The following is a 27,649-nucleotide window of genomic DNA, read 5'->3' as shown; positions in this document are numbered from 1 at the left end:
GTAAACGGACCTGATTAAAACCTTTCCGGCCGCGTTTCAGAAGCCTAGGGGTCGTGGCTGCCGGGGCGGGTTCTCGGTTTTCCTTTGGAGGTGGAGTAACTAAGAATGAGCGGAACCCTGGGAAAGGTAATGTAGATTTCACGTGCACAGGGCGCTGGGGAGGCGGAAGACAAAGCAGAGCTGGAAGGTGGCGGCGGGTAGCTATCCGGGCCTAGAACTCTGCGAACTTGCCCCTCCCAGCAGTCTTTGCGGTGCCTCGCGGTCGGTTCCTCCCTCCGCCCAGGGTGAATTTTGCAGTCTCGCGCCACGCCCCCTCCACTTGTCTCCTGGATGTTCTGTGTCCTGGAAGAAAGAGCTCACTGATGGAATTAAGACGCCACGGCATAGTCCCCATAAATTGTCTGACCTTAGGCAGGTCATTTTATTTTTTTACGTTAAACCAACTTTAAGAATCATGTCTTGTTGAAGTGGTTGGGTTATGAATGAAGCTACTCGATGAGAAGAAGAATATGAAAATGATAGATTACATTTTTGTTTACAAAACCTTATTTAAGAATCTGTCAAAGAAGAGGGTGAACAAACCACCTTGTTGTTACTCTTTGGCTTCCAAAATCTTATTTAAGAAGAACCAGCCACTTCATCCTGTTTTGTTTTCCCCTCCCTCCTCTCCTCCCAGTCCGTCACCCCACCCCTGGTTATCCAATTTGCGTTAACAGGTCTGGAGCAAGGATAACAGGAATAAGTCAATTTTAACATTCCAGTCTATTCTCTGGCTCTGTTTGTCTTCCTTCCAAGGAATGCTGGAAGGGAAGAACAGTGTTCTTTAAAAATGTGATTTCCAACTACTCAAACTCTAAAAGAGCCATTGGAAACTTGGAATTAAGGCCATCATCTGACAAAGTCAGGCATTGGCATTTAATCCTACGACTTGGAGGGTAGAAGCAGGAAGATAAGGAGTTCAAGGACAGGATTTTACAGATTGAGTTTGAGGCTAGCCTAAGATACTTGACACCATGTCTCAAAAATTAAAAAAAGAGGGGCTGGAGAGATGGCTCAGTGGTTAAGAGCACTGTCTGCTCTTCCAAAGGTAGTGAGTTCAATTCCCAGAAACAGCATGGTGGCTCACAACCATCTGTAATGAGGTTTGGTGTCTTCTTCTGGCCTGCAGACATACACACAGACAGAATATTGTATACATAATAAATAAATAAATATTTTTTAAAAAATTAAAAAAAGAAAAACAAAAAAGTCATAATTTAGTAAAAGCAGCACGAGAAAAATGCCATGAGAAAGAGTTCACCTGGAGGGTTTTGTTTTGTTTTGTTTTGTTTTGAAGGAAAAGGGAATGTAAAAGGAGTGAAGGGGAGTGGGGACAGTCTCTGGGGACAGGAGTAGCAGAAGGGAGAAAGACAGAGAAAGAGAGAGATGGGAGGTGGACAGGGCCCTTTTAAAAGGGAATATAAACAGGTGATGCTCTTAGCGGCTACAGCAGAGGACCAGTACAGATGTCTGAATACTAAAACAAAAGGTATGATGGAAGATACTATAAGTAGAGTGAATACTTTGTAAGGGACAAAAAATGGTGCTAATAGGGATGTTGGTGTCTTGTAGTCATTTGTGTATTTTTATTTGCTCTTCACATAGTTTTGTGGTTTTTTGTTTTGTTTTTTCGAAACAGGGTGTCTCTGTGTAGCTTTGGTGCCTGGCCTAGAACTAACTCTTGTAGGCCAGGCTAGCCTCGAACTCACAGAGATCCACCTGCCTCTGCCTCCCGAGTGCTGGCATTAAAGGCTTGTGCTGCCACTGCTGAGCAGCTCTTCATATATTTTTAAGCAATCCCAGTAGACAGAATAGATGTGGACATTTAAATGTCAATGGTTATAAAATCTGTGCTCGTAATGGCCTATGGGAAGATAGATATTGATAGTCAGTGTAGTCATGTTGGAAGAGGATAGCCAAAGGAAACACTAGAAGCAAGCAGCAATTTTTTGAGAGAACTTAGAAAAACTTGAAAGCATTGATCATTGTACTCAAATACTTGAGGTGCTAGTATGAAAAAGAACTGCATTTATTCTGTTATACAAGAGAAACTAGGTTCAAACTGTGGAAGACACAGGGAGATTGGTTTGGATTTTCTAGGTGTGAGACCCTTCTGACAGTTCGAGATGTCTGCAAATGTTCAGGTTCTAAACCAGAAAGGTTTTTTTTTTTGTTTTTTGGGGTTTTTTTTTTTGTTGTTGTTGTTGTTGTTGTTTGGGGGGGGGATATAGCACCAACTGTCCTGGAAACTCTACAGAAAGCAGACTGGTTTCAAACTCATGGAGATCAACCTGCCTCTCCCTCACCCAGTTACTGGGATTAAGGGCATACACCACCATGCCTGTTTACATTAGACATTTTAATTCACTCATCAATAAGTATGATTTACACTTATATAGTGTATAACACATATATGTTTTTATTCAAAGAGAGTGGCACTGCTAGAAGGTACGGCCTTGTTGAAGGAATTGTGTCACTGAAGTGATGGTCTTTGAGGTCTCTTTTTCTCAAATTTCCCTCATTGTGAGTCAATCAACTTTCTCTTGACTGAAAAATGTAGCACTCTCAGCCCCAGCACCACATTTGCTGTACGTTGCTACTGTCCCCTTCGTGATCGTAATGAACTGAACCTCTGAAAATATGAGCAAACCACCCTCAATTAAATGTTTTCTTTATAAGAGTTGCCATAGTTAGCTAGGCAGTAGTGGCACACGCATTTAATCCCAGCACTCAAGAGGCAGAGGCAGGTGGATCTCTGAGTTCCAGGACAGCCTCGTCTATAGAGTGAGTTCCAGCATAGCTAGGGCGACACAGAGAAACCCTACCTCAAAAAAAAAAAACTTTATTATGAATGTGTATGCATGTGGTGTGTATGTGTGTCACATACACATCAGAGAGTACAGGTGTGTGCTTCCCATGGTGGCATGTGGAGGTCAGAGGAAAGCTTTCAGGAGTTGGTTTGCTCTTCCACTAGGAGATCCAGGAATCAAACTCAGGTCATCAAGTTTGCCCAGCAAGCACTTTTACCCACTGTGACATTTCATCAGCTATCCCTCTGATGATATAACTATAGTGGTTTATTATTTGTGTTTTAATAAATAAAGCTTACCTGCAGGCCAATGCAAAGCAGCCACACTAGTCAACCATACAGGCCAGGTAGTGGTGCTTGCCTCTACTCGCAGCACTAGAAGAACTTTCTCTCTTTAAATCTGAAGATTTCAAAGAGGTAAGAGCTCTCTGGTGGCTTGGCTGCTTCGCTTTTCTGATCTTCAGGTTGAACCCCAATATCTGTCTCTGAGTTTTTATTATTTGTGCTACATGTATCACTAAGTACCATCTCTTCATATGAGAGAGGAAGTGTAGAATAGTGGAGAAATTATGAACTTTAGAGCCAGAAAACCCTTAAATCCTCTGCTAGCTTTGGGGAGTTACTATGTGACTTTAAAGTAGATTTAGTTTTCTGCACTATAAAATAGGGTTAGTAATACTTATCTTGTGTTGTGATTTAGACACAAGATGGGCATTCAGCAAAATAGATAATATATGACTGCAAGGAGTTCCATTTATTTATTTAACAATAACGAATAAAGAAAGAAAGAAAGAAGTTATTGTTTTAGAATAGCTTTAGATTTGCAAAAAAAAAAGTGTTAATACCATGAAGAGTTCACATAAAGCCCACTCTTCTCTATTAACATTGTAGAGCCTGTGAGCTGGCTCAGCAGATAAAGGGACTTGCTGCCAACCCTGACAATCTGAGTTTGATTCCTGGGATCCATATGGTGTAAGATGAGGACCAATTTCCACAAATAGTCCTCTTACCTCCACGTGTACTCTCCCACCTTAAATAAAGAAATACATGGAAAAATATATTAGTAGTGTAATTTCCATGAATAATAAACCAGTATTGATATCCTATTATTAACAAAGACCCATACTTTATTCAGGTTTCTTTTGTTTTTATCTAATTTCTGGTTCAATATCCATCCTGACATTATATCCCATTTAGTCATTATATTTCCTTAAGGTAGTCTTGACTGGAACAGTGTCTCAGTTTTTTTATGTTTTTGTATAATCTTTTTACATATACATGTCAAAAGAATTGTAATTATTACCCATGATGAGCAGAAATTCAGATGTTTAGAATTTATTGTCTAGAACTTCTATGTGCCACATTCTTCCTTATTAATAAAGTACACTGATCTTTCACGTAGATACTAGCAGGGCAGAGTGAGGTTAAAATATCGCTTGCCTCCTCTCTTAGTATTGTTTTCTCTCATGTGGTAATGTGATTATTCCTTCTGCTATTGAGGGAGTTGGTGTGCTGTAAGACACAGCCTTTGGAGTGAGATAGTCTTCTTAGTCTCTTATTAGCTGCCATCTTTAAGAAGTAAAACCTTTCTGGGCTTTAGTTGCCAAAAATTACCTTGCAGTGTTTGAGAATTAAAGAATATTTAAGGAAGTCCCTCTTAGTATGCAGTGAATGGCAAATCTATATGTATGGTTGAAATTAGAAAAATGTATCAAATTTGGAAAGGGAAATGGGATGAAAAATTGTGGGAGAGGGGTTTTGGGTTTTTTTTAATCTGTAGTGGGCAGAGAAAGAAAAAAGGGCTTTGGTTTGCTTGCCAGGTAAGAGCCCTTTGGTACATTTTGGTCTATATACTGTGGGGTTTCCATGTGAGATGAGGTGCTTGGCTTTCTGAAAGATTAAGGTCCTCACATGACTGTTGTTTTGTAGGTGCTGGGCCTGTGGAAAGATGCTGTTTCTAAGCAAGCCTTTTCTCTCCTGAGGTAAGGATATTAATGATAAATACAGCCAATAGTAGATTCATAGCTGTTATAGATTTTGCTTTTATATCCACTAAGTGTTTGCAAAGCACTTCAAATTTTAATTCTCTACCACGTTGCTCTTCAGCAAAAAGCAGTTCCATTCATTTCATGGTTCAGAACCTTGGAGTTACCTTGATACTGTCATTTCTCTTGTTCCTCTGGTACAGGACAATTGTCTATTTTCTGTCAACTATGCTTTAAGTAAATGCTGATTGGCCAGTAGCCAGGCAGGAAGTATAGGTGGGACAACCAGACAGGAAGTAGAGGCAGGTCAGTGAGAACAAGAGAATTCTGGGAAGGAGGAGCCCATTCCTCCCCAGTCCTGTCCCAACCACAGAAGAAGGAAGATGTGATTGCATCACTAAAGAAGGTACCAAGCCATGTGGCTAACATAGATAAGAATAATGGGTTAATATAAGTTATAAGAGTTAATTAAAAGCCTGAGCTAATGGGCCAATCAGTTTATCATTAACATAGACCTCTGTGTGATTTCTTTTGGGGCTAAATGGCTGTGGGACCTGGTGGTAGGACAGAAACCCAGACAACAGTTCCACCATTTATCAACAGAGCCTATTGGCTCCACTATAACATTTACAGAGTCAAACCATATTTTCCTGCCCTCTTACCCTCATGCTTCCAGTTTTGCTAACCTCTTGGGAATGAGCTCCTCATCTGTTCTCCATGTTCACTCTTTTCCCCACTTCATACTGAAATTGGGGTGATTCTTTCAAATGTATTCAATTACATCATTCCTCTGCTCAGAATTCTCAAATGGTATGCTATCTTTATTAACTATGGTCTTAGTGTTATTATCAAATAAGGATTGACTTAACAGTTTGAGTGTACAGTCGGTCCATTGTGGTGGAGAAGGCATAGCTTCCTCAATCAGTGGAGAGGTGAAAGCTCTCAGTTAAACTTCTCTGGGAACACCCCCCTAGACATACCCAGAGATGTGTCTCCTAGGTAGTTCTAAATTCAGTCTCGGTATACTATTATACCATCTTACTCAAAATAAATTTTATAATCCTTATCTTGGCCTGCAGCATTTAGTAACTGAAGTCTAAAGAGAGTGAAATCTATTGCTTTAAAATGGTATAATTTATATAAATTAGAATTAGGTTTCAAGTCCAACATTTTTTGTTTGTTTTTAAATCGTATCTATTGAGCCCTTTCTCTTTTTGCTCTTTCCATTTCCTGACTGTCCTGGAACTAGCTCTGTAGCCGAGGCTGGCCTTGAACTCAGAAACCCTCCTGACTCTTCCTCCCAAATGCTGGGATTAAAGCTGTGACTGGAGTTTCTTGTACCATTTTCAGATTTGGCTTTGTGTGGTGTGGTTCTTAGACTTGACCATATCTACATGGTAGCCCGAAGGTCCTGAAGCAACTGAGTTCAGAAGAGAAAGATTTTTTTTGAGTTTTTTTTAATTTTCTATTACAGGTGTTTTGCCAGCGTGTAAATAGTATCAGGTCCCCTTGGAACTGGAGTTAGACACAATTGTTAGCTCCCATGTGGATTGAACCCAGGTCCTCTCAAAGATTAGTCAGGGAGGGGTCTTAACCACTGAGCCACCTCTCCAGCCCACAGAGAAAGAAATTTTTAAAAACATTCTATGTGTCTGAATAGTTTGCCTGCATGTATATATGTGTACCATTTGCATGCCTGTTGCACAGGGAGACCAGAAGAGGGCATTGGATTTCCTGGAACTGAAGTTATAGACAGTTGAGATCTGCTGTGTGGATGCTAGGTACTGAACCTGGGTCCTTTGCAAGAGCAGCAAGTACTTTTAACCTCCGAGCCATTTCTCCATCCTCTAGTTCCTAATTTTAAAAAACTCACTTTAAATATTTCTATTTCCCTATTTTCACCAACCTGGTTGAAGAGACCATACTTCTTTTGACTCTTGTACATATTTCTGTTTTGGATCAGTGCTTTCTCATTTGTTTGTATTTACCATTCCCAAGTGGATCTTGTAAGAGATGCTGTACTTAATATTTGCATCCTCAGGACTACTTTAACTGCTATATGATAGGACCTTAATTGTGTTTGTAGAAGGAGAGACTAAGGAAGCATCTCCTGTTAGCATATCCTAACATAGAACATAAACGCTATAGTAATACTGCAAATAAATGTGAATATCTAATTATATTCAACATACTTTTCCTCTCGTTTTAGATTCAGAATTTTAAGAGAGAATCCCATTTGTTCTGCAGGTAAGTGATTATATCTTGGTATGGTCTGCTTTCTGGAAATGACCTTCTAGCACTCTACAGTGATTTTTGTCTAGAATGTCTAATGAATTTTTTAGGCGGGTGGCAGGGGCCAGATACTCCTTTCATAGGCTAGGACTGTGGACAAGAACTTGGAGTGGTTAGAGCAAGAACGCTGTAGTGAGTTTGGGTTACACAAGTCTATCACTTCATTCTTCGGTGATTGTTTGAGATAAGGTTTCTCTGTGTAACCTTGGCTGTCCAGGAACTCACTTTGTAGACTAGGCTGGCCTTGAACTCAGGGATTCACTTATCCTTGTCTCCAAGTGCTGGGATTAAAGGTGTGCACACCACTACCCGCTGACTTGCTTTTGAGACAGAACCTTACTGTGTCATCTAGGTTGGCCTTAGAGATTTTCTTCCCTTGAGTTTACAGGTGCTGGGATTAAAGGCATGCCCCATGTCTGGCCCTACAGATATAGCAAGAATATCCTTGGCTATTCGCTACCTACATTCCCAGTCATCTGGGCAGAAAACATGTTATACATCTTTTCCCTTGAAAAGACAACCCTGCATGTCTAACATCCCTGGTGCTGTCTGTGAGCACAAGGACTTTTGTGCTCTCAACAGCTGTATGTCATATAACTAATGAGTACCAGAGATAAAGAAATAAGAAAAAGAACAAATATGAACTCATAGTGCGCAAGACAATATGTAAGAGACTTTAAATATGGTAATAATTTGAATGGTTGCAGGAGTGGACAGACACAGCTTTAGTTTTAGACCCAGAGTCTAAAGGGTGTGCCACCAGAGTCTAAGGCGTGTGCCACCAATGCCTGACTAGTTCTTAATTTTTTATATGAACACTAGGCACCTGAACTCAGGTCCTCATGCACTTCATTGACAGAGCTATCATCCCAAAATGAAAATGATTATTGTCGCCGGGCGGTGGTGGCGCACACCTTTAATCCCAGCACTTGGGAGGCAGAGGCAGGCCGATCTCTGTGAGTTCAAGACCAGCCTGGTCTACAGGAGCTAGTTCCAGGACAGGCTCCAAAGCTACAGAAAAACCCTGTCTCGAAAAACAAAAAAAAAAGAAAGAAAGAAAGAAAGAAAGAAAGAAAATGATTATTGTCTTGGAGCTGGAGAGATGGTTAAGAATGTGTGCTGCTCCTGCGGCGGACCATAGTTTAGTACTGTAACTCACTATTGGATCTCTGTGGCCCAACATTACTTTTAACAAGTTGAAGACTAAATAAATCAAGAAAAAAAATTGTCAGAAGGTAATTTTATTAGTTATTTTGTAAGATTAAAAAGTATAGAAAGTTTAAAAGATCATACATCAGCCAGGTAGACTGGTGTGATCTCACATGCCATTTATCTCAGCACTTGAGAGAAAGAGGCAGAAGAGTTTCTCCAACTTTGAAGCCAACCTGGTCTAAATAGAAAGCTGTAGGTAATCAAAGGCTAGATAGTGAGACCCCACTCAGAAGAAGAAAAGAAAAAAAGGAAGGAAGGAAGGAAGGAAGGAAGGAAGGAAGGAAGGAAGGAAGGAAGGAAGGAAGGAAGGAAGGAAGGAAGGCTCTAAAACGGTCGCAGCCTTTTTGTTTGTTTTGTTGTTGTTGTTTTTGTTTTTTCGAGACAGGGTTTCTCTGTAGCTTTGGATCCTGTCCTGGAGCTTGCTCTGTAGACCAGGCTGGCCTCTAACTCACAGAGATCTGCCTGTGTCTACCTTCTGAGTACTGGGATTAAAAAGGCACACACCACCACTGCCCAGCGGTTTCAGTACTTTAAAAAATAAAAAACTGGTAAGCATTGGTTAAGAAGAAATGAGAGAGAACCAAAGAGGGCCATGGCTGCCCTGGAACTGCAGTTACTGCCATGTGGTGCTAGAAATTGGATCTGAGTCCTCTGGAAAGCAGCCAGTGTTCTTAATGGTGGAGTTGTCTTTCCAACCCCTATAAGAGCTTTTAATAGACAATTAGCACTTTTTTATTTTATATAATTTATGTTTTCCAGTCAACTGTGCCGTGACTTTTGTTTTTGTTTTGTTTTCGTGTTGTTTTTCTGTAGCTTTGGTGCCGGTTATGGAACTCACTCTATTGACCAGGCTGGCCTCAAACTCACAGAGATCTGCCTGTCTCTACCTCCTGAGTGCTGGGATCAAAGGCATGTGCTAAAGTCACCACTACCCAGTGATTTTGTTTTTTTAATGACCAGAAGTTTTACATTCTCATATAAGTACATTTATTAATCTTTGATTTCTAAATTTTATTTCATGCTTAATTAGATCTCCTTTACCCTACGATTTGTTTGAGACAAAGACTGGCCTTTTAACTTATTATATAGCCAAGTCTGTTGTTAAACTTAAAGAGCTTCTTCTGCCTCAGCCTCCTATGTGCTGAACTTACAGGTGTGTGTCGTCACACCTGGCAGGCATGATGAGGAGCATGATGAGGAGGCCGTATTCCATTTTGGAGCTGGAGTTGTATTTCAGTTGGCATAGTGATTGCTTAGCATACACAAAGCCCTACATTCTGTCCTCAGCATCTTAGTCATGGTGGTATGTGCCTATAATACCAGCACCTAGGAGATGGAGACAGTGGGATCAATCATTCAAGGTCATCCTTGCTATATACCTAATTCCAGCCAATGCAGGCTGTATACTATTTCAAAATTATGTTATAATGATGTTCAGAAGAATGAAGAACAGCACCTTGTTTCTACCCTCACTTACCCACTTAATATATGGACTTTGGGTACCATTTCAGCTGCTCAGTCCAAGGAAAGGCCTGCTTATGGTAATTCTCTTTTTCTTACTTATTTGGACATGGTAGTTCAAAGTAAATATATAAAAGAAAGTGAATGAAGGGAGCTCAGAGTGCTCTGACCACAGCATGAGCAAAAGATAGAAAGGAATATGGTGTGTTCGGGTCTAAGAAGCATTGAGGGGAGGACAAAAAGATATTTTGAGAAAACAACGTGGGAGCTACCATGGAACAACAAATCATTGCAGACTACTTTGGTAGAATATGTGGAGAACCATTTTTGTTTTGTTTTTTAAATTTACATTGAGCATATAGTGTTTCTCAGGGGCTAGCATTTTGTCTGTCCTTAGTGGACTTGACTCTATTGAATAGAGAGAATATGCTGTAATTAGATTCTTGGCTGGTACTATTCATGCCTTTTCTCTACCTGATGGAGGAAGGTCATTGGCTAATAAAGGAACTGCCTTGGCCCATTTTATTGGTTAGGACATAGGTAGGTGGAGTAAACAGAACAGAATGCCAGGAGGAAGAGGAAGTGAGGTCAGACTCCACAGCTCTCCTCTCGGGAGCAGACGCCTCAGAGAGACACCATGCTCCCAGCTCCCGGGAAGATGCACGCCATGAAGCTCCAACCCAGGATGGATGTAGGTTAGAATCTTCCCGGTAAGCGCACCTAGCTGTGCTACATAGAATATAAGAAATGGGCTAGTCCAGGTGCGAGAGTTAGCCTAGAAGAGGCTAGATAGAAATGGGCCAAACAGTGTTTAAATGAATACAGTTTGTGTGTAATTATTTCGGCCATAAGCTAGCCAGGCAGCCGGGGTGCTGGGGACGCAGCCCGCCGCTCATATTACTACATTTACCTGCATGCCATGCTGAAAATGCTTGTTCCAATTTCTAAAGAGAAATGATTAAAACAGAGTTGTTTATCTTATCCTAGATTGACAGGTTTGGTTCCCCTGTTAGTAAACAAAATTCTGAAAAACAGTTGTGGTGGAATAGAGAGGAAAGGGGGAAAGTTGGTATAGGTTTACATCTTACAGCTGTGGCAACTGAAGGATTTTTTAATCTGAAAACAGGGGGTTTTGTGTCTTTGTCAGTGAAGAGTGGTCTTTCTTCTCAGGAGGCTGGGAGGTTAGTGAGACAACAGGAAACCCAGCTTAGTGACACAGGGAAGAGACAAAGAACCCAATTGAATTTACTGAGAATAAGAGGCTTTCAAACTTACACGTGTTACAATAAAAACAACTGGCTAATTAAACAGCTTAACTACTAACAGTTTAACACAAATGTTTTATTTAAGGGAGAAATGGTTAATTTAACATTAGTTTAAGCCAGCTTTTTAATTACCAGCTGCTCTAATTATCGGAATTGCCCCAAACTGAATTTAAGAATGTCTCCTTGCCAAGGAATTCCTGAAGAGGAGAGACTGAGGCAAGCATTTGCAGCCCTTGCAACTTAAGCTGTATCATCATCTCAAAGATCAGTTTCCTGTCTACTTTTTGAAGTCACTGATGGGTAATTGAATGTCTCTATGATTAAACACAATGACTGACATCTGAGTTTTTAATATACACATTATGTTTTATTATGTAATTCAGGCAGGCATGAGGGAGCTCTAACTCTGAAACTGATCTCTTGATCTTTGTGTGTTTAGAGCTACAGAATAATGTCACCAAGATGAGGGCAGCAGCCCCACAATGCACCAAAGACATGGTAGCTACAAGACTCTGTAGACTGCCAGTAGAACCTACAGAACAGGAGATGGTATACAGTAATTGTACCTGGACTATAAAATCAAGGTCCTTAAAATGCTTAGCTAAGGAATGTCATCTTCAAGCAGTGAAAAGCCATCAAGCATTAAAAAATACAACAAAACCCTTTCTGCCTCATTCAGGGCTGACTATAGCTGGCCAATAGTGAATGCTTCTATAAATTGCATGTATAAAATGGATAAATGACTGAATTAATGAAAAAGTAATCATTAGGAATTTGGTTTAGAAGGACTGTTTTGTGGCTGTAAAGGTGGAGTAAAGCTGTGAGGGTGTAATCAGGACCGGTGACGCCTAGTGATGCATACCTAATGCTCTGTCTGTACTCCTTCCCACTCCCTCCACACAACTAAAACAACCATTTAAAAACATAATGGATCAGAACTTAAGAGCACTTGCTGCTCTTGCAGAAGACTTGACTCACAAGCATCTGTAGCTCCAGTTCCAGGGGAATCTAATTCCCTCTCTGGCCTCTGCACATATACATGCAAAAAAAAAAAAAATACTCATACACAAAATAAAGATAAATTCTTTAAAAATAGCATAAATATAATTTCTTTGTTTATTGCTGTTCATGATGAGATCCAAACCCTTAACAAGGCCCAGGTTTGCTGGTTTCAGCCCTGTAATATCTTCAGTAGGGCCCACTCACTTCACGTCAGCCACACTCACAGCCTTCCTGCTTCTTGCATGTGCCCTGCATGCTATTCTTTATATGCTATTCTTTCAACTATAACACTCATCTTTCATTTTCCCTCTAAAAAACTCTTATTTGCCTGTGAAGTCTATGTTATTATATTATATTTAGTTAGTATATTATTATAGATAGTCAAGTCTTATGACCTAGTGGTTATCTGCATGAACTTCATAGTCCGATAAACCCAAGTGTAAGTAGTAATTCGACCTCATACATAGAATGACTTGGTCATTTCACCAAATGTTGTGAACTACCTGTATTAGTTAATTTTTTCATTGTTCCAGGCAGATACCTGACAAGAAGCAACTTAAGTAAGGGAGAGTTTGCTTTGTTTCACAGTTGGAAGGTACATGGTCTGGCATAGTGGGGAAGGAATGGTAGCAGAACAAGAGACAGTTACACTGGTTACACTGTTACACAGTCAAGAAGCAGAGAAATGAATGCTGGTTCTCAGCCAGCTTTCTCTTTTTGGTGTAGCTTGTCTTTTTGATAGTTCTAATCCTGTCAAGATGACAGTTAATGCTAACCATCACACTGCCATTTTATTTTTATTTATGAATAAAAATAAGAATGATGACTCAAAGTGACTAGAAAAACCAACAAAAGTGTGTGTGTGTGTGTGTGTGTGTGTTTGAAAGCAAGATATTGGCAGTAAGTCCTCCTGCTGAGCCCACTGCATGTGTAGAAAGCCCCTGCTTTTTCTTAATAATGGCATATATACCTGAACCTAGATTTGGGAGGAACGATGTTCACTTAAAATATATATTAAATATTGTGCTATAAACACAAATAAATCACACTTTTTTGTTTCTTTGTGGTAGCTGAGCTCAAACTTGAATTGGGAGCATTAGGCAAGTGGTGAACAGCTGAGCTGTGTACAGTACTGCACTATTTTTAAGAGTTTATAGAAATTACTGATTTTTTTTTCTGGCTATTTTTGCTGCCTGCTCCCTTTTCTCCATAGTCTCCATCAGAAAACTTCAAGTAGGCCTGGGCGTGGTGGCTTATACTTGTGATCTCAGTGCTTTAAAGGCTGAGGTAGGAGGAGTAAAGGCTGTGAGTTTCAGGCCATCTTGGGCCACATAGTGAGTTCTAGTCTGGGATACAGAGTGAAACCCTGTCTTAAGAAGAATATGGTCCGAGGTATGTGTGTATGGAGGATTTGTGGTCTGTGGTGTGTGTGCACACATATGGAGGACAGAAGACAGTTCTCAGGATTTATTCTCTCTTTCTACATCTGGGTCCTGGAGTTGGAACTCAGTCATCAAGCTTGGCAATAGCACCCTCACCTGCTGAGCCATTGCTCTCAAAATAAATAAATAAATAAAAACTAACAATAACAAAACCAAACATAACAAGAAACAAAAATGTCAAAGGGTGGCTTGTTGAGGAACCAAGAAGAAATGAGAGTCTCATTAAAATATATTTTGTTCCCTTGACCACCTTTGACTTTTCAGGAAAGATTTTCCCAAAGAAAGCTAATTAGTGGGAGCCTAAGAAAGGAGGAAAAGAAAGGGAAAACTGGGAATAAGCAAGAACTACCTTAATACGTATGTTCCTTCTGTCTCTGATTTGTCTTGTCTTCCCTTAGGTGGTGTTGTAATGAGGTCCAGTCGGCACTACAGGACAAAGCCTACTCATGGCATTGGCAGATACAGACACTTAGTGAAAGTGCTAGAGGTGAGCTACAGGCAGATGTAGTAGGCAAGCATGGACAAGAGGGAGGGTACCAGAAGGGATACTGGAATCAGCTTTCTTTGTTCTCCTAAAGCCACACCTCTAAAGAGGCCTAGCCCTTCCTGTGCCTACAGTAAGCCTCCAGGAGTCCTCAGATGGCTCCTCCTCTCTACTGGGATCTGCACCCTCTTTCTTCCCTTCCAGACTTCAGCCTTCTCCACTGTGTTGACTGCAGTGTTAATTGCCATGAAGAATCCTAGCTTGTTTAGCCAGGAAAGTGTTGAGGCTTCCCACTCATGGTAAGGCCTTGAAGTTTGCTGTGGCCACTCCTGTTGAAAGCTTCAGTAATAAAGAGGAACTTGCTCAAGATAAATAATCTATTGCAGTTAACCAATTCTGGATTTAGTTCATGAAGTTTATCTTTTCTAGTTATATAACTCTGGAAGACAAACCTTAATACGTTATGATTAAATGTCTTTGTTTTGAGGGAGGGGAGGGTGGCATAAAATTTCATTATGTAGCTCTGGCTGACCTGGAACTTCCTATGTTGACCAGACTAGACTTGAACTTACAGAAATCCACCTGTCCTGCCTTTTGAGGGTTCAAATGCCTCACTATCATGCCCAGCAGATTTCTTTTTCTTTCTTTCTTTCCTTCCTTCCTCCCTCCCTTCCTTCCTTTTTTCTTTCTTCTTTTTTTTAATTTCTTATATAATACTCAGACTTATTTTCTTTCTCTTTGTTTTCTATTCAGCCTAAAAAGAAGAAAGCAAAAGTGGACGTGAGAGCCATTAATCTGGGGACAGATTATGAATATGGTGTTTTAAATATTCACCTGACTGCTTATGACATGACTCTGGCAGAAAGCTATGCCCAGTATGTCCACCGTCTCTGCAACCGGCTTTCCATCAAAGTTGAGGAAAGGTAGGAAGGGTACCTTTTTTGGGGATGTGTCTGTATAATACTTCACTTTTCAGTCAAAGCATAGAACAAGTCACTGACCTCAAATGTTCCCGTACAGCCAGTCTCTTCCCCTCCCAACCTGCAGTTCTGGCAACCACTGAACGGTAACTAGCCTAGTTTTTAAATGTATTTACTGTATATGTGTTGTTCATACATGTCTCAGGGTGCATAAAGCACAACGTGTGTGAAGGTCAGGATTCAGTTCTTTTGTTAAAGGGAAATGAATTCCCTTTAAGTTCTTATGCAACTAAATTATGCGAAGGAGACATTCTCAGAGTGACGCTGGTGTGTCCTGAACACTGATCTAGCACTTTTTAATCTTTGCAATAAAAACGGGACCTCGGGCTTGGAATCTTGGGCAAGATATCTTGCTAGAATTTTGTGATATGGATTGTTTTGGGAGTTTTTTGTGGGTGCTTTTTTTTTTTTTTTTTGAAATGGGAGATGGGGTTTCTCTGTGTAGTCTTGGCTGTCCTGGAACTCACTCTGTAGAACAGTCTGGTCTGGAACTCAGATTTTCACTTTCCCTAGTGCTGGGATTAAAGGCATGTGGTACCGCTACCTGTCGTTATTAGTATTTCATTTCTCTTTAGTTTGATGAACTTTTCAGTAAGATGAATGCAACATACCATATTCTACATGGCCATTAGTTCAGTCTCACCACCACATCAGATCCTCAGTAGCTCACAGAGGCTCAGATTGTAATTTCAAGCTCAGAGGGAAGAGTGGACTGAAAAATGACAGTCTCCAAACACACTGCTCTGTTCCCCGTAGAGCTTGGCCCGCTGAAGCTAATAGAGCAAGTAAGCACAGACTTGACAGTAGTGACTCCCAACCTAGTGACTGAAATCATTCTGTCCCACTGGAGGGGTCCTCACGGCATTCAGATGGGATACATAGGCCAGCTTCCACAACAAGAATGCCTGGTGTGGAACGTTACCAGTGCTGACGCTGAAAGACACTGGTCTAGAGCTGTTGGACACGTCGTCTTATTTCTCCATAACAAACACAGTGATCAGGGCTCACCTCCAAAGTATGCCTAAGTGCTGGGCTGGATTCCCTTAGAATCCCTTAGAATTTGCTCCAGTAGCAGCAAATGTGCATCATCACCAAGGTTACACACAGGGTAATGTGTCAGTCATTGTCAAGGGGACACAGAAAGGCACTGAACACAGTGTGTTCCCTCAGAGTTCAGAGTTGTCTAGACAAGGTAAAGATATCTGCTTACCTCAACACTGGCTGCAGGTAAGCATCCTGTAGGAGATATGATATGGAGTAGTGGTTGTACTCAAAGATGACCCTGGTAGATGTGGTGCTGCTGGTTTGAGTGGACACTCAACAACTAACTCTTCTTCTGCAGTTACGCGATGCCCACCAAAACCATGGAGGTGATGAGGCTACCAGACCAAGGCAACAAAATGGTCCTAGACTCAGTCCTTACCACCCATGAGCGAGTGGTTCAGGTAGGCACTCTGGGGGATTCCCAAGTCCTTTTGCTTCTCTGGTTCACTTTCTCCATCTTTTTCTCCATCTGTCAGACTTTTTTCCATTTGTTCTTCCTGCCCTTAAATAATGGTGTACTCTACAGCTGGGTTCTTGACTCCTCCACCTCTCCTGTTATGAAATCGCATTCATTCCCCAAGCATCATTGTATAACAATACCCCTAGGTGCACACGCACACACACAAACACACATACCCCTGATCTGTTGGCTGAGCTTTAAATACAGTAGACCTGCTTGTCTAGTGGACTTTTGTGGATGTTGCACAATGTACTCCCGGACCTCATTGTATGGAAAACTAATTGTTTGGGACAATTTCCTTCTTTGTAATCCTTTGAGCCTAATGCTTAATCCTTCTTTGTCTTCTGATACTTGTTCAATATGGAACTTCATTCATTTTTGTGACCAAGAAATATTCCATTGTGTGAAACTTTATTTACAGTTCCATTGTATTCCTCCTTTTAGTCCACAAAAGAACCTTATCAGCAGCAGTAAGAATGTTGAGGGAGCAACACCTAAATCTAAATACCCTAATTTTAAAGTGACTTTGAAATTTTTAAGTCTTTAAATAGCAATTTGCTTATGATGTATCGTAGGTGCCTCTTACTTGCTGCCAAGGCCCATAGTGTGAAGTAGGACTTTTGCAGCACCAGCACCATTGTGCGTCCCCTCCACTCCAACCAGAGGAGCTTATCTGGATTTTCTAATGCTGTTATGCAGTTTACATTTTATACAATGCTACTCTCTCAGCCCTGAAAAATAACCATGCTACTGTCTAATTCTACTGGTTTAATTCCATTTTACTCCAAGACTTCACCCAGACATTATCCACTCTTGAAGCTTTTTTTTTTTTTTTTTTGACTTAACCTTGACTGAGTTAAATGCTTATTTCTACTGTGGGTCCTCATAGTACTCTTTATGCCTTCCCACCACACATCTGACTCACCTCTGGATTCTCAAGACAGGCCTGACAACAATACCTGGTCAGTATGGTATCAGAGACTTCTGAGTGCCAGCCTCAGTGTCCCCTCGGGGTCCAGAAGAAGACAGCGAGTGCGGGACTTAGATCTGAAGGAGAAATGACCTCTGCACTATGTCTTTTTCTGCACCAGTTTCTTTATCTTCTCCGGCTGTTCTCTTCCTATTTTGTAAAGTTTCCAGCGCAAAACAAAGACAGTTCTCTGAACTTAGACGTCCCTTAATTTTTGAAGGTCCCAAATGTGATCTGCATGAAAGATTCCTTTCCTGACTGCTTGTCCTGCTAAATGGAAGAGAGTTGCCGGGACATGGCTTCTAATGTACCTCAGAGAATGAAGCAGAGATTAGACTGTGAGAGCCAAGGTTGTTGACTGCAGGACTAAGTACCACAAAGTGGGGGGTGACCCAATATACTAGTACATGGGAAAGAATTGTGCCCAGTAATCCATACTCTGCGCTTCACAAGAGATCTACTGTGAGAATCAGCCGATATACAAAAGGTGGTAGGCCCAGCACCTTGCAAACTGGGTTTATCTCCATCAGAATATATTCATTCTGGGGAAGAGACAGAAATCTTTAATAAATAAATAAACGGAAAAAAAGAGAGCAAAATAAAAAAAAAGAATATATTCATTCTGGTGGGTCAGCCTTCTGCTCTATCAGCTGAAATCTCACTGCATGATTTCTGAGGACCACAGCAGTATGGTAAACCCAAATTGCATCAGAAAATCAGTATTGGTCTGGCTGTGATATTCCCTGCCTACAGGAACAATGGCAAACAGACATTTCAACAAAGAGCAAGAGAAATCCTATGGGAACTGAGCTTAGAAGCCTCTCTGAGTATCAGCCTCTACCCCACTGGAGCTGAAAGGGAGTCCAGGCCCTGCTTGCAGATCACCCTCTTCCCCACGGGAGCTGCTGCAGGGACACCCAGGCTGTGTGCAAGTCACCTGACCTTCAGTGCTCTCCCTTAGACATCTCTCTTCATTTGCAGGTCAGCAGTCTGAGTGCTACGTTTGCAGAGATTTTCTTGGAAATACTCCAAAGCAATCTTCCAGAAGGAGTCAAGTTGTCAGTGAGGGAGGTAGGTGCCATTGTGGAAAGAGGCTCTTGGTGGCCTTTGTGTGCTCACAATGAGGATAAAGAAGTCAGTGCTGCTTTGTTTTGAAATAACAGAGAAATGTATATTTCAGCTGCTATCAGGAGAACTGTACAGCCTGGTGGCCCCGTGTCAGGAATGATGCTGTATGTAACACAGGAGCTAGCCTCCATCACAGCATCCTGACATTAGGGACTGAGCCCATCACCTTCAGATTCTCTCTTCAGGTAGCTATAAAACAGAAACATGGTTTAAGATTATAAACAGTATAATGAATGCAGTGGTTCTCAACCTTCATAACACTGTGACCCTTTAATATAGTTCCTCATCATTTTCTTATTGCTACTTCATAACTTATTTTGCTACTGTTATGAATCAATGTAAATATCTGTGTTTTCTGATGGTCTTGGGCAACCCCTGAGAAAGGGTCATTTGACCCCCAAAGGGATCACGATCCACAGGTTGAAAACCACGGCATCAGGGCATTACCTTAGAGAGACGTTTTCTAGACCACCAATGAATGATTATAGCTCCATTGAATGTATCTGGTAAAGAATGAGAAGCATGCAGAAATAAGCAACATTAGCCTAAATACTGGGTTCAGATCTAGTTGACATGACAATCCTTCTTATGACACAGTTCCCATTATGTCATGTTAGCCTGGTATATTGCTTCATCTAGCTCCCCTTGTTCTGTCCACACCTGTCCGGTGATTATTTCAGTTCCACAGAGATCTGCATATAGGGTGAGAATGTGCTGGTTGTGTTAAAAATATTGCAGTACCTGTGCATGCAATCCTAGCACTGAGGAGGCAGAAACAGGAAGATTGAGGTTTGAGGCCAGCCTGGTCTAAATAGTAGGTTCAGGGTCAGCCTGGACTATATACCAAGACCCTATCTCAAAAAAGCAAACAAGACTGGTGAGATGGCCCAGCAGGTAAAGGTTCTTGCTGCTAAACCTGACAGCCTGAAGTCAATTCCCAGGACCACATGGTGGAGGGAGAGAACTAACTTTCAAATGTTGCCCTTACTTCCATGTGGGTAAACATGCACACACATACACACACACATACACACACACACACACAAAACATCATTCAAAAAAAAGAGGCAGGGGGATCTCTGTGAGTTCTAGGCCAGCCTGGTCTACAGAGTGAGTTCCAGAACAGCCATGACTACTATGAGAGAAACCCTTTCTCATAAAACAAACAAATAAATCCAAAGTTTTTAGATCATATGGCTCAGTGGCAGTGTTTACCTCTTATGTGAAAGGCCCTGGTCTATAACATGATGCAAAATCAAATAAATATAACCAGAAAACTTCTGGTGTAATACTTGTAGCATCCTGTTTACATGTCTGTCTTGGCTCAGCATACTAAGATGAAGTGTGTGGTTCAGTGTTGGTTCCTGGTACCCAGTTCAAGTTTGGGTCATGCTGCATGCTCATTGAGAAAGGGCTGACTCTGGATTACTCTCTGCAGAGCTGCCCAAGGACCCTTTTTGGAGGTGCATTTGTATGTATGGGCAATAAAAGTTCTGTGGTGATTGCCATTTGTTTTCCTTGTCCTAGCACACCGAAGAAGACTTCAAGGGAAGGTTCAAAGCTCGGCCAGAACTGGAGGAATTGTTGGCCAAGTTGAACTAAACACTGCAAGCCCTCTCATGTCATCATCGGCCTCAGAGAAATTTTCCTGCGTGAAGACATAAGCCAAGAGAATGAGTGCTCATACTGGGAACGCCTCCTGTGTCTGTGGCATGCGGTGCTTGCCAGTTACCACTTACCTAATAAAATTTGCTATTACCTCTGTGTGTGTGTGTGTGTGTGTGTGTGTAGCAATTATCCTTTAAATTGTTTTGTTTTGTTTTGTTTTTTGAGACAGGGTTTCTCTGTGTAACAGACCTGGCTGTCCTGGAACTAGCTCTGTAGACCAGGCTAGCGTCAAACTATCTTTAAGGATTTCTGTTTCTCCTTGTCTAATCATGTTTTCATTCCACCATACTTTTTCAGTTAGTGTGAACTCATGTTTTAAAGCAATCTAGTATAAGCTAATTGTTTGTTTGTTTGAGTCAAGGTCTCTATATAGCCATTGACTGTTTCGGAATTTGCTCTGTAGACAAGGGTAGCCTCAAATGCACAGAAACCCACCTACCTCCTTGCCCCAACTGGGATTAAAGATGTGTGCCACTGTGCTCTGTATGATTATGACTTGGCATGCCTTTAATCCCAGCACTTGGGAGACAGAGACAGGTGGATCTCCTTGAGTTCAAGGCCAACCAAGTCTACCAAGTGAGTTCCAGGACAGACTACAAAGCTACCGAGAAACCCTGTCTCAAAAAAAAAAAGGTATCTTTATATAGATATAGAGACATGTAGCTCTGTAATGAATTAGACTTTACAACATAAGTGAACTCTGTGCTCATCTATTTTCTGTTGCTTTAATGAAGTTCCCGAGGCTGGGTTCTTTATAAAGAAAAAGATTCAACCAATTGTGATAATACACACCTGTACTCCCAGCACTTAGGAGGTAAAGGCAAGAGGATTAGGAGTTCAGGGTCATTTGCTGGTACATAGTGACTTCAAGGGCAATTTGGCTCACATGAGACTCTACGTACATACATATGTACATACATAAAAGATACTTGCTAAGTGTGGTGGCATGTATCATCCCAGTATTCGGGAGGTTGAAGCAGAAGCATTGCCAAGTTCAAAAACTTGATCATGGTCAGGGGTCAGAAAATATGGTCTATAAATCAAATCCTGCCTTTGCCTATTTTTAGTTTTTTGTTTTTTCAAGACAGAGTCTCACTATGTAGCTGTGGCTGTCCTGGAATTTACATGTAGCCCAGCCTGGCCTTGAACTCACAGAGATCTGCTTGCCAAGAGCTGGGATTAAAAGTGTGGACCACTATTTCTGGCCCTTTTTTGTTGTATAATAATTTATTGTGGTAACATTTACATACCACAGAACTAGTGATTGTAGGACTGGAAAGGTGGCTTGGTGGGTAAAGATGCTTGCTGCCAAGCCTTGTGACCTCCATTTGGCTCCTGAGACTTACAAGGTAGAAAGAACCAACTCCTGAAAGTTGTCTGCTGACCTCTGAATGTCACACACACAAAAAATCAAATGTGTAATAAAACAATCTAAATTAGCCATTTTGAAATGCACATTTCAGTGTTCTATAGTATATTCACAATACTGTGTAATCACTTCTTGTCTGGTTCAACTTCCTGTTAGTAAAAGTTTGTCGGAAAAGAGTCATGACCATCTACTTGCTGTTGCCTCTGACTGCACTGGGGTGCAGTGGGTGAGTTGAACAGTCACACAAATGCCAGCTGTCTTGCCCATTGTAAACTTTGTCAGATCTTTGGCTAAATCATTGTTTCTCAGACTGCTCATGAGGGTCTCGAGTCAGGGTTTTTGAGCACTAATCACTAGACTGCAGTCAGCTTTTTTTGTCCTGTAGATAAGGAGCAAAGGTTTTAACTTTGTATCTTACCATTTCCCAGATGATGAGGCTGTTGCTTCTCTGGGGATGTCTAGTCTAGGAGACTCTATTGTGCTTGCTTCTCTGAGCATTAGTGTCTGTTGTGGATGGCCGTGATACTAGCTACCCTCAGCCAGCATGATAAAGGTGAACAACTGATTCTACAGTGTGGTATGCTGGCAGGCTATGATGTTCAGCAGGCACTCCACACTCTGTAGCCCAGTCTGCCCTTGAGCTCAGGAAAGCAAACGGACTGTCTTAGCTTCCCTTGCTGGGATTAGAGTGAGACAACACTCCCAAACTCATGTGCTATTTTATTCTTTGGTAGTGCTGGGGAACAAACAGGGTTTTGTCCTTGTCAGGTTGTGCTTTCTTCCACTGAGGCAATCCCTGCCTTTAGTTACTATCTATTAACAGGATCTTGCTATACTACCCAGGCTAGCCTCTAACCTGTGAGTTTCCTCTTTCATGCCTAGATGTTTCTTTAACTGCATTAAAAAAAAAATAAAAAACAGAAAAATGCTGATGCTTAATTGCTGTAATCGTAAAGGATTTTCTTAAAATATGTCCACATATGCCTGTACTATACTTCAATTTTTTAATTTTGTTTTGAGACAAGTTTTCTATGTGTAGCTTTGGAACCTGTCCTGGAACTCACTCTGTAAACCAGGCTGGCCTCAAACTCATAGAGATCCTCCTGTCTCTGCCTCCCTGAGTGCTGAGATTAAAGGCGTGCGCCAACACCGCCTGGCAACCAAGCTTCCATTTTATCCCCTTCCTCCTACTCTCTCACCCTCCCTCTGTACTCTCTCAGGATATTTTCCCCTTCCTTCATGGTACATTGTTTAACTAAATGCATTTCCACTTATAGTGAGAGTTTATTGGGACACAGCCCCACTGTAAATCATGTAGACACATTCCCATTACAGACTGGAATACAGAGTAACTGTGTCCTTACTGATGGGAATTTACCCTCTGACTGTGCTGCATGCTGCAGGACACACAGCAAATGCATCTTACGACATGTATTCAGTAGAGACTCTGATGAAATGGGTTTGTATATTTTAGGTTTTTTTCCTGAGATAGGTCCTCACAAATGTAGCTATGGCTGTCCTGGAACTCAATGTAGCCTGGACTGGCTACAGTCCTCCTGTTTCAGCCTTGCTCCAATTATAGGCATGTGTCACTGCAGCCAGCTTTGTGTATTTAAATAGTTTAGAGTCCACCAAATTGTCCTCCAAAAAGTTAGTGCTCTCCCTCCTCACAAGAATGAGTCTGTTCCTTTCTCCACCAATACTGGTCACTTCATTTGCCAGCAGGATCAGCTAACATTTTATGTTAAAAGCGTGTGGGTTTTTGTTTTGTTGTTTTTGGTTTTTTTTTTTTTTGGATTATCTGTAATAGAGCACCTATTTATATTTTCCTATAATCTCAAGCATATTCTTTTTTAAATAATCTCATTTTATTGGTTAGGCTAGACTAAAACTTACTATGTAGCCCAGTCTGGCCTAAAACTTATGGGTGATTTTTCTGCCTCAGCCTCCTAAATGCTGGGATATAAGTAGGAATGGGCCTCAGTCCAGCCAGTGTTTCTTCTTGTCTTTTCTTACTGACCTTGATGTACTTTGAATTTGTTCCAGATGGTAATTCTTCCGACGTTACAAATAAGTAATGTGTACTTCAATTTTAAAAGTCCCTCTTTTTATCTCTGAGATTTTTTAATTTTTTTTTGACAGAATCTCATTATGTAGCTATAGCTGTCCTGGAACTCACAAGTACACTAGGCTGACCTTGAAATCAGAGATCCGCCTCCCTCTGCCTTGAGTGCAGGGATTACAGGCGTGCGCCACACTGTGCCCATCTCTGGGATTTGTGCCGACACTGCTGACTCAACCTCAACTCAAAGCAGGAGTGGACCGGCAGAGATGCAGCTCTATCTACTCACTTGATCTTCAACTTGAAACAGGGCTTTACTCTTCACTAAACTTCTCTACTTTCTGTCTGTCTTTACTAACATTTCTGCACACAAGGCTCAAGTAGGTGTTAGGGTCTACCATACTTCAGACTTGGACAACTAACATATAGATGCCTGAGAGATGTTTGTTAATAATGATAAATTAAAAACAAAACACCCAAGCTTCTGTGGCAGAGTCACCTTCCAAACCCTTTCCCATTTCCAAATAACTTCCAGGGGCATGCAGAAACAGATTTCGTGGTTTCGCTGAATAAAAATGAGAAGCAACTGTTGATGTTATAAATAGGAAACAGCACCCCAGAGAAGGCATTATCAGCTCTGTCAAACTGTTGTCAAGTAGGAACATATAGTGGTTCCATTTTTCCAAAGGTCAAAGTCTGTACTTTAATGTCAAACATACTTCCAAAATGTCTGGCAAGCTTTGTGCGTTGGTAGGATGGGACAGGCTCTGAATCTGTTACACTGAGCCTGACATACACCATGTACTCAGCTGAAAATGTTTCCTCGATAAGTGTGGCAACACGTGCCTGTAATCTCAGTATGTGGGGTGGAGGCAGGAAGATCATGATTTTAAGGTGATCCTTGGCTATACAGAAAGTTCAAGGTCAGTCTGGACTACATAGATTCCGTCTTTTAAAAAATGTTTCTCGATTAGCTCCTGACCCCCATTAAACTGAATAAAACACCCTGGAAAGATAAAGGCTCTTCTGTCACTGTTGGAAACTGAGTTCATTGTTTGAGCGTGGCCTCTCGCACTAGTCTCTAAGCAACAGGAAGGTCACATAACTCTTCAAATTGCACATTACTAACACAGTGCCTTAGAAACACTTTCTGTTGTTAAATTTGTGACTGAAAAATAAAGGCCTGATTGAGCAACCAATTTACCTTTAGGCTGTGAATTTACTTGCAAAGTACTTGGCACACTCAAGAGGTAGGATGGAGGGGGTGGTCCATATCCCACTAATTTTAGATACAAGTATGGGTGGAACAGGAACGGTGTAGATGTGTCTGATCTGATCATAGAGTAAAAACAGCTCATGGTGCTTTCAATCCTAGTCCCAAAGATGGTCCGAATTATTTATCTCCTATTGCACACTCTACTACTTAGGATTGCTTCTTCCCAGGGTCACTCTGGGTGCTTATTTCTTCAGGGCCAGGTTGTGGGATGACGGTTTAGGGTCTCAGTGTTGAGCACTGGCTTGCTCTTTCCTCCTCTGCAGTTCCTCCCGCCTTCTTGCCTGCTGTGCACTCATGCAATCCCTGAATGCCTGCACTTGTGGCTGGCACTGACGCCAGTCCTGGTGTTGGGCCATGCACTCCTGCACTGCAAAGTGGAAGGCAGCACAGCCAGAGCGGGTGATCAGCTGGTCCAGTGGGTCTTCTTCCTCGTCTTCTTTCTTCAGCTGTCGGGTCCAGTTATGGCCTTGTGAGGCTGAAGCTGACATCTTGAGGAACCTAGAATATCAACACAGACAAGGTTAACATATAGATATGACTATACACATCTTCCCGCTCATAAACAATATAGTCCAAGGTGCACTCTGTGGCCTGCTTATATGCCTGTGTCCCTTAGAGACTAAGCTTTTTAAGGTCAAATACTGAGTTTTATTTACCATAGGACCTCCACCCCCAGCCGGAAGCCTGGCAGACAGAGGGTCTGCAAAATGATTTGAGCAGAACTGAGATAAAAGTATCTAAGCTCAGTGGTGTCTGCTTGTGGAATGCAAATTAAATGAAATGGCTATCTTTTTGAAGATTCCATTTCTGATCTACCTCAAAAGAACCAGCCTTCTTTCTTCTAGAAGAGTAACATCAAACACTTGGAAGGGAATCCAAGTACATGCAAGATTGACACACAGGACTGAGAGTTCAGTGTAGTTGTAGCACAAGGCACATTAAGGCTGGGGCAATAGGTGAGTCTGTGGGGTATGAAGTTACTCAGTCAACAATATCCTAATGTGAGGTGTGTTTGCCCAGACTGTTCCCCAGAATCATCTGCTTCAGCACCCCACAGAATGCAGCAAGGAGGAAAGGCTTCAATAGAGATGACTGTCACCTTTGCACAAGCTTTATGACGGGCTGTAAATGATTTAAAAGGACTCCTAAATGCCTCTTCTCTTCTGGCAACTGAGAGTTGTGTGCCAGCTACTATGTTGAGGGTGTACAAGCATGACCAGATTAGAGACAGCTCCTGCCCTCATGGAGTTTAAAATTTAGGCAATTTACAACAGTATATACAGACAGCTGGGAACACAGGGGCAAGAATAAGCCTGGAGGACTTCCTAGAGCAATGTTTCTCAACTTGTGGGTTGAGACCCCTCCACGGGTTGGAAGACCCTTTCATGGGGGTCGTATATCAGATATTCTGCATATCAGATATTTATAGTATGATTCATAATCATTGCAAATTTAGTTATGAAGTAACAACAAAATAATTTTATCATTGGGGGCCACCACACTATGAGAAACTGAATTGAAGGGTTGCATCATCAGGAAGGTTGATATCCGCTGTTCTAGAGAAAATGACTTCCAGGCTGAAGGGATGATTAGGTGTTGGCCAGACATGGAAAAGACGTTTCTGGCAAGAGGTAGAAAGACAGCATTGGACACGCAGAATCAAAAGTTTGGTGACTGGGCTGAAGGTGTAGTTTGGTGGTAGAGCAAATGTCCAACATGGAAGAGTCCATTGAATTTGATTCCCAGAACCAGAAAAAAACAAAACACTTCAGTGACTGGAGAAAACAGTTGAGCAGGAAATGAAAACTGGCAGAAATGAGTAAATGATTGACCAGCAAAGTTTCGTAACCCATGTTAGGAGTTTAAGACTATTATTATGAAGACAAGGAGTAAGGCACAAAAAGGATTAAAGCGCTCCATTTCAGTATAAACCTCACTTGCACAATAAAAGGGAAAATGACTTTGAAATACATTGACTGGAAGCCTGCCTCATTGGGTGGAATCACCAGCAAGTGATACACACACAAAAACAGCTTTGGGATTCACTAGATAGACTCAGTAAATGTTAAATACAGTCTACACCCAAAACTTGTTGCCCACGGTATTCCTTGAATGAGAAAGGAGTTAGACCCACGCTCAGAGATGGCAGACAGCTTGGTTTCTAGAAAAGCATGGCAACAGGGGGAAGCAGAGAAATAAAGGTATCCAGGTCCCCTGAAGCACCTCTCCCAGTTTCGGGCGCACTCCGGCGGTCCCCAAGGTGCCTCAGACGCGAGGGTGCGTGCGCAGGGCTCACCTGCCGGTGCAGAAGAGCGTGCGAACAGGTTCCACCGCAGGCTCTCGGCTCTGCAGGAACTGATGTCTCTCTAGTTCTCTCCGCAGGAAACGGACCTTCGCGGGGGTGCACACACGGAAGTACGGAACCCTCTGCACTTCCTCATTGGTGAGCTCCATGTAGAGCCCTCCCCCGTCCTACTTTTCCGGGAAAGGGCGAAAGAGGCGGACAAATGGGAGCGGGATCACGGGGGAGATATCTTTGATGTTTCTGAGACGAGGTGGACACTCTCAGTTGACTCCAGCCCTGAAAGAGGAGTAGAGGAGGCGTGTAGCCCATTTTATATTTGCATCAGCGAGAGCTATGCCTGGCCCCTGTGTCGAAGTGGGTCACTGCATGGGTTGCCAAGTAAACTGGAGGGCATAG

General features: G+C 41.8%; 2 protein-coding genes across 5 annotated transcripts; one reads left to right on the top strand and one right to left on the bottom strand.

The window, feature by feature from the left end:
- Positions 1–20,337, top strand: Mrpl48 (mitochondrial ribosomal protein L48). Of its 2 annotated transcripts, XM_075952329.1 has the most exons (8): positions 1–126; positions 4,778–4,830; positions 7,043–7,080; positions 13,906–13,994; positions 14,745–14,914; positions 16,314–16,416; positions 18,427–18,516; positions 20,101–20,337. In XM_075952329.1, exons 1-8 carry the CDS (start codon positions 106–108, stop codon positions 20,173–20,175), a joined length of 639 nt encoding a protein of 212 aa, XP_075808444.1. In that variant the 5' UTR covers positions 1–105; the 3' UTR covers positions 20,176–20,337. The 2 variants fall into 2 exon arrangements, with proteins under 2 accessions (XP_075808444.1, XP_075808445.1); XM_075952330.1 differs by lacking the exons at positions 1–126; positions 4,778–4,830; positions 7,043–7,080 and adding an exon at positions 11,265–11,363.
- Positions 19,021–27,329, bottom strand: Coa4 (cytochrome c oxidase assembly factor 4 homolog). Of its 3 annotated transcripts, XR_012908244.1 has the most exons (3): positions 27,245–27,329; positions 24,877–25,446; positions 19,021–19,076 (listed from the first exon to the last, which is right to left on the bottom strand). XR_012908244.1 is itself a non-coding variant. In XM_075952331.1 (2 exons), exon 2 carries the CDS (start codon positions 25,434–25,436, stop codon positions 25,173–25,175), a length of 264 nt encoding a protein of 87 aa, XP_075808446.1. In that variant the 5' UTR covers positions 25,437–25,446; positions 27,245–27,329; the 3' UTR covers positions 24,872–25,172. The 3 variants fall into 3 exon arrangements, 2 of the variants coding, with proteins under 2 accessions (XP_075808446.1, XP_075808447.1); XM_075952331.1 differs by lacking the exon at positions 19,021–19,076 and having other exon boundaries at positions 24,872–25,446; XM_075952332.1 differs by lacking the exon at positions 19,021–19,076 and having other exon boundaries at positions 24,872–25,446; positions 27,172–27,312.
- Positions 27,330–27,649: the final 320 nt, after the last annotated feature.

The sequence above is a fragment of the Microtus pennsylvanicus genome, chromosome 18, assembly GCF_037038515.1.
Source record: "Microtus pennsylvanicus isolate mMicPen1 chromosome 18, mMicPen1.hap1, whole genome shotgun sequence".
Classification (NCBI taxonomy): Eukaryota; Metazoa; Chordata; class Mammalia; order Rodentia; family Cricetidae; genus Microtus; species Microtus pennsylvanicus.
Note: the sequence above shows the minus strand (reverse complement) of the source record. Positions and strands in the feature narration are given on the sequence as shown.

Coding starts and splice junctions, on each gene's coding strand:
- Coa4 (XM_075952331.1), bottom strand. CDS start 25,436: ATGTCAGCTTCAGCCTCACAAGGCCATAACTGGACCCGACAGCTGAAG.
- Mrpl48 (XM_075952329.1), top strand. CDS start 106: ATGAGCGGAACCCTGGGAAAG. Junction 14,915..16,313: donor TCCATCAAAGTTGAGGAAAG/GTAGGAAGGGTA, acceptor CTTCTTCTGCAG/TTACGCGATGCCCACCAAAA. Junction 18,517..20,100: donor TCAAGTTGTCAGTGAGGGAG/GTAGGTGCCATT, acceptor TCCTTGTCCTAG/CACACCGAAGAAGACTTCAA.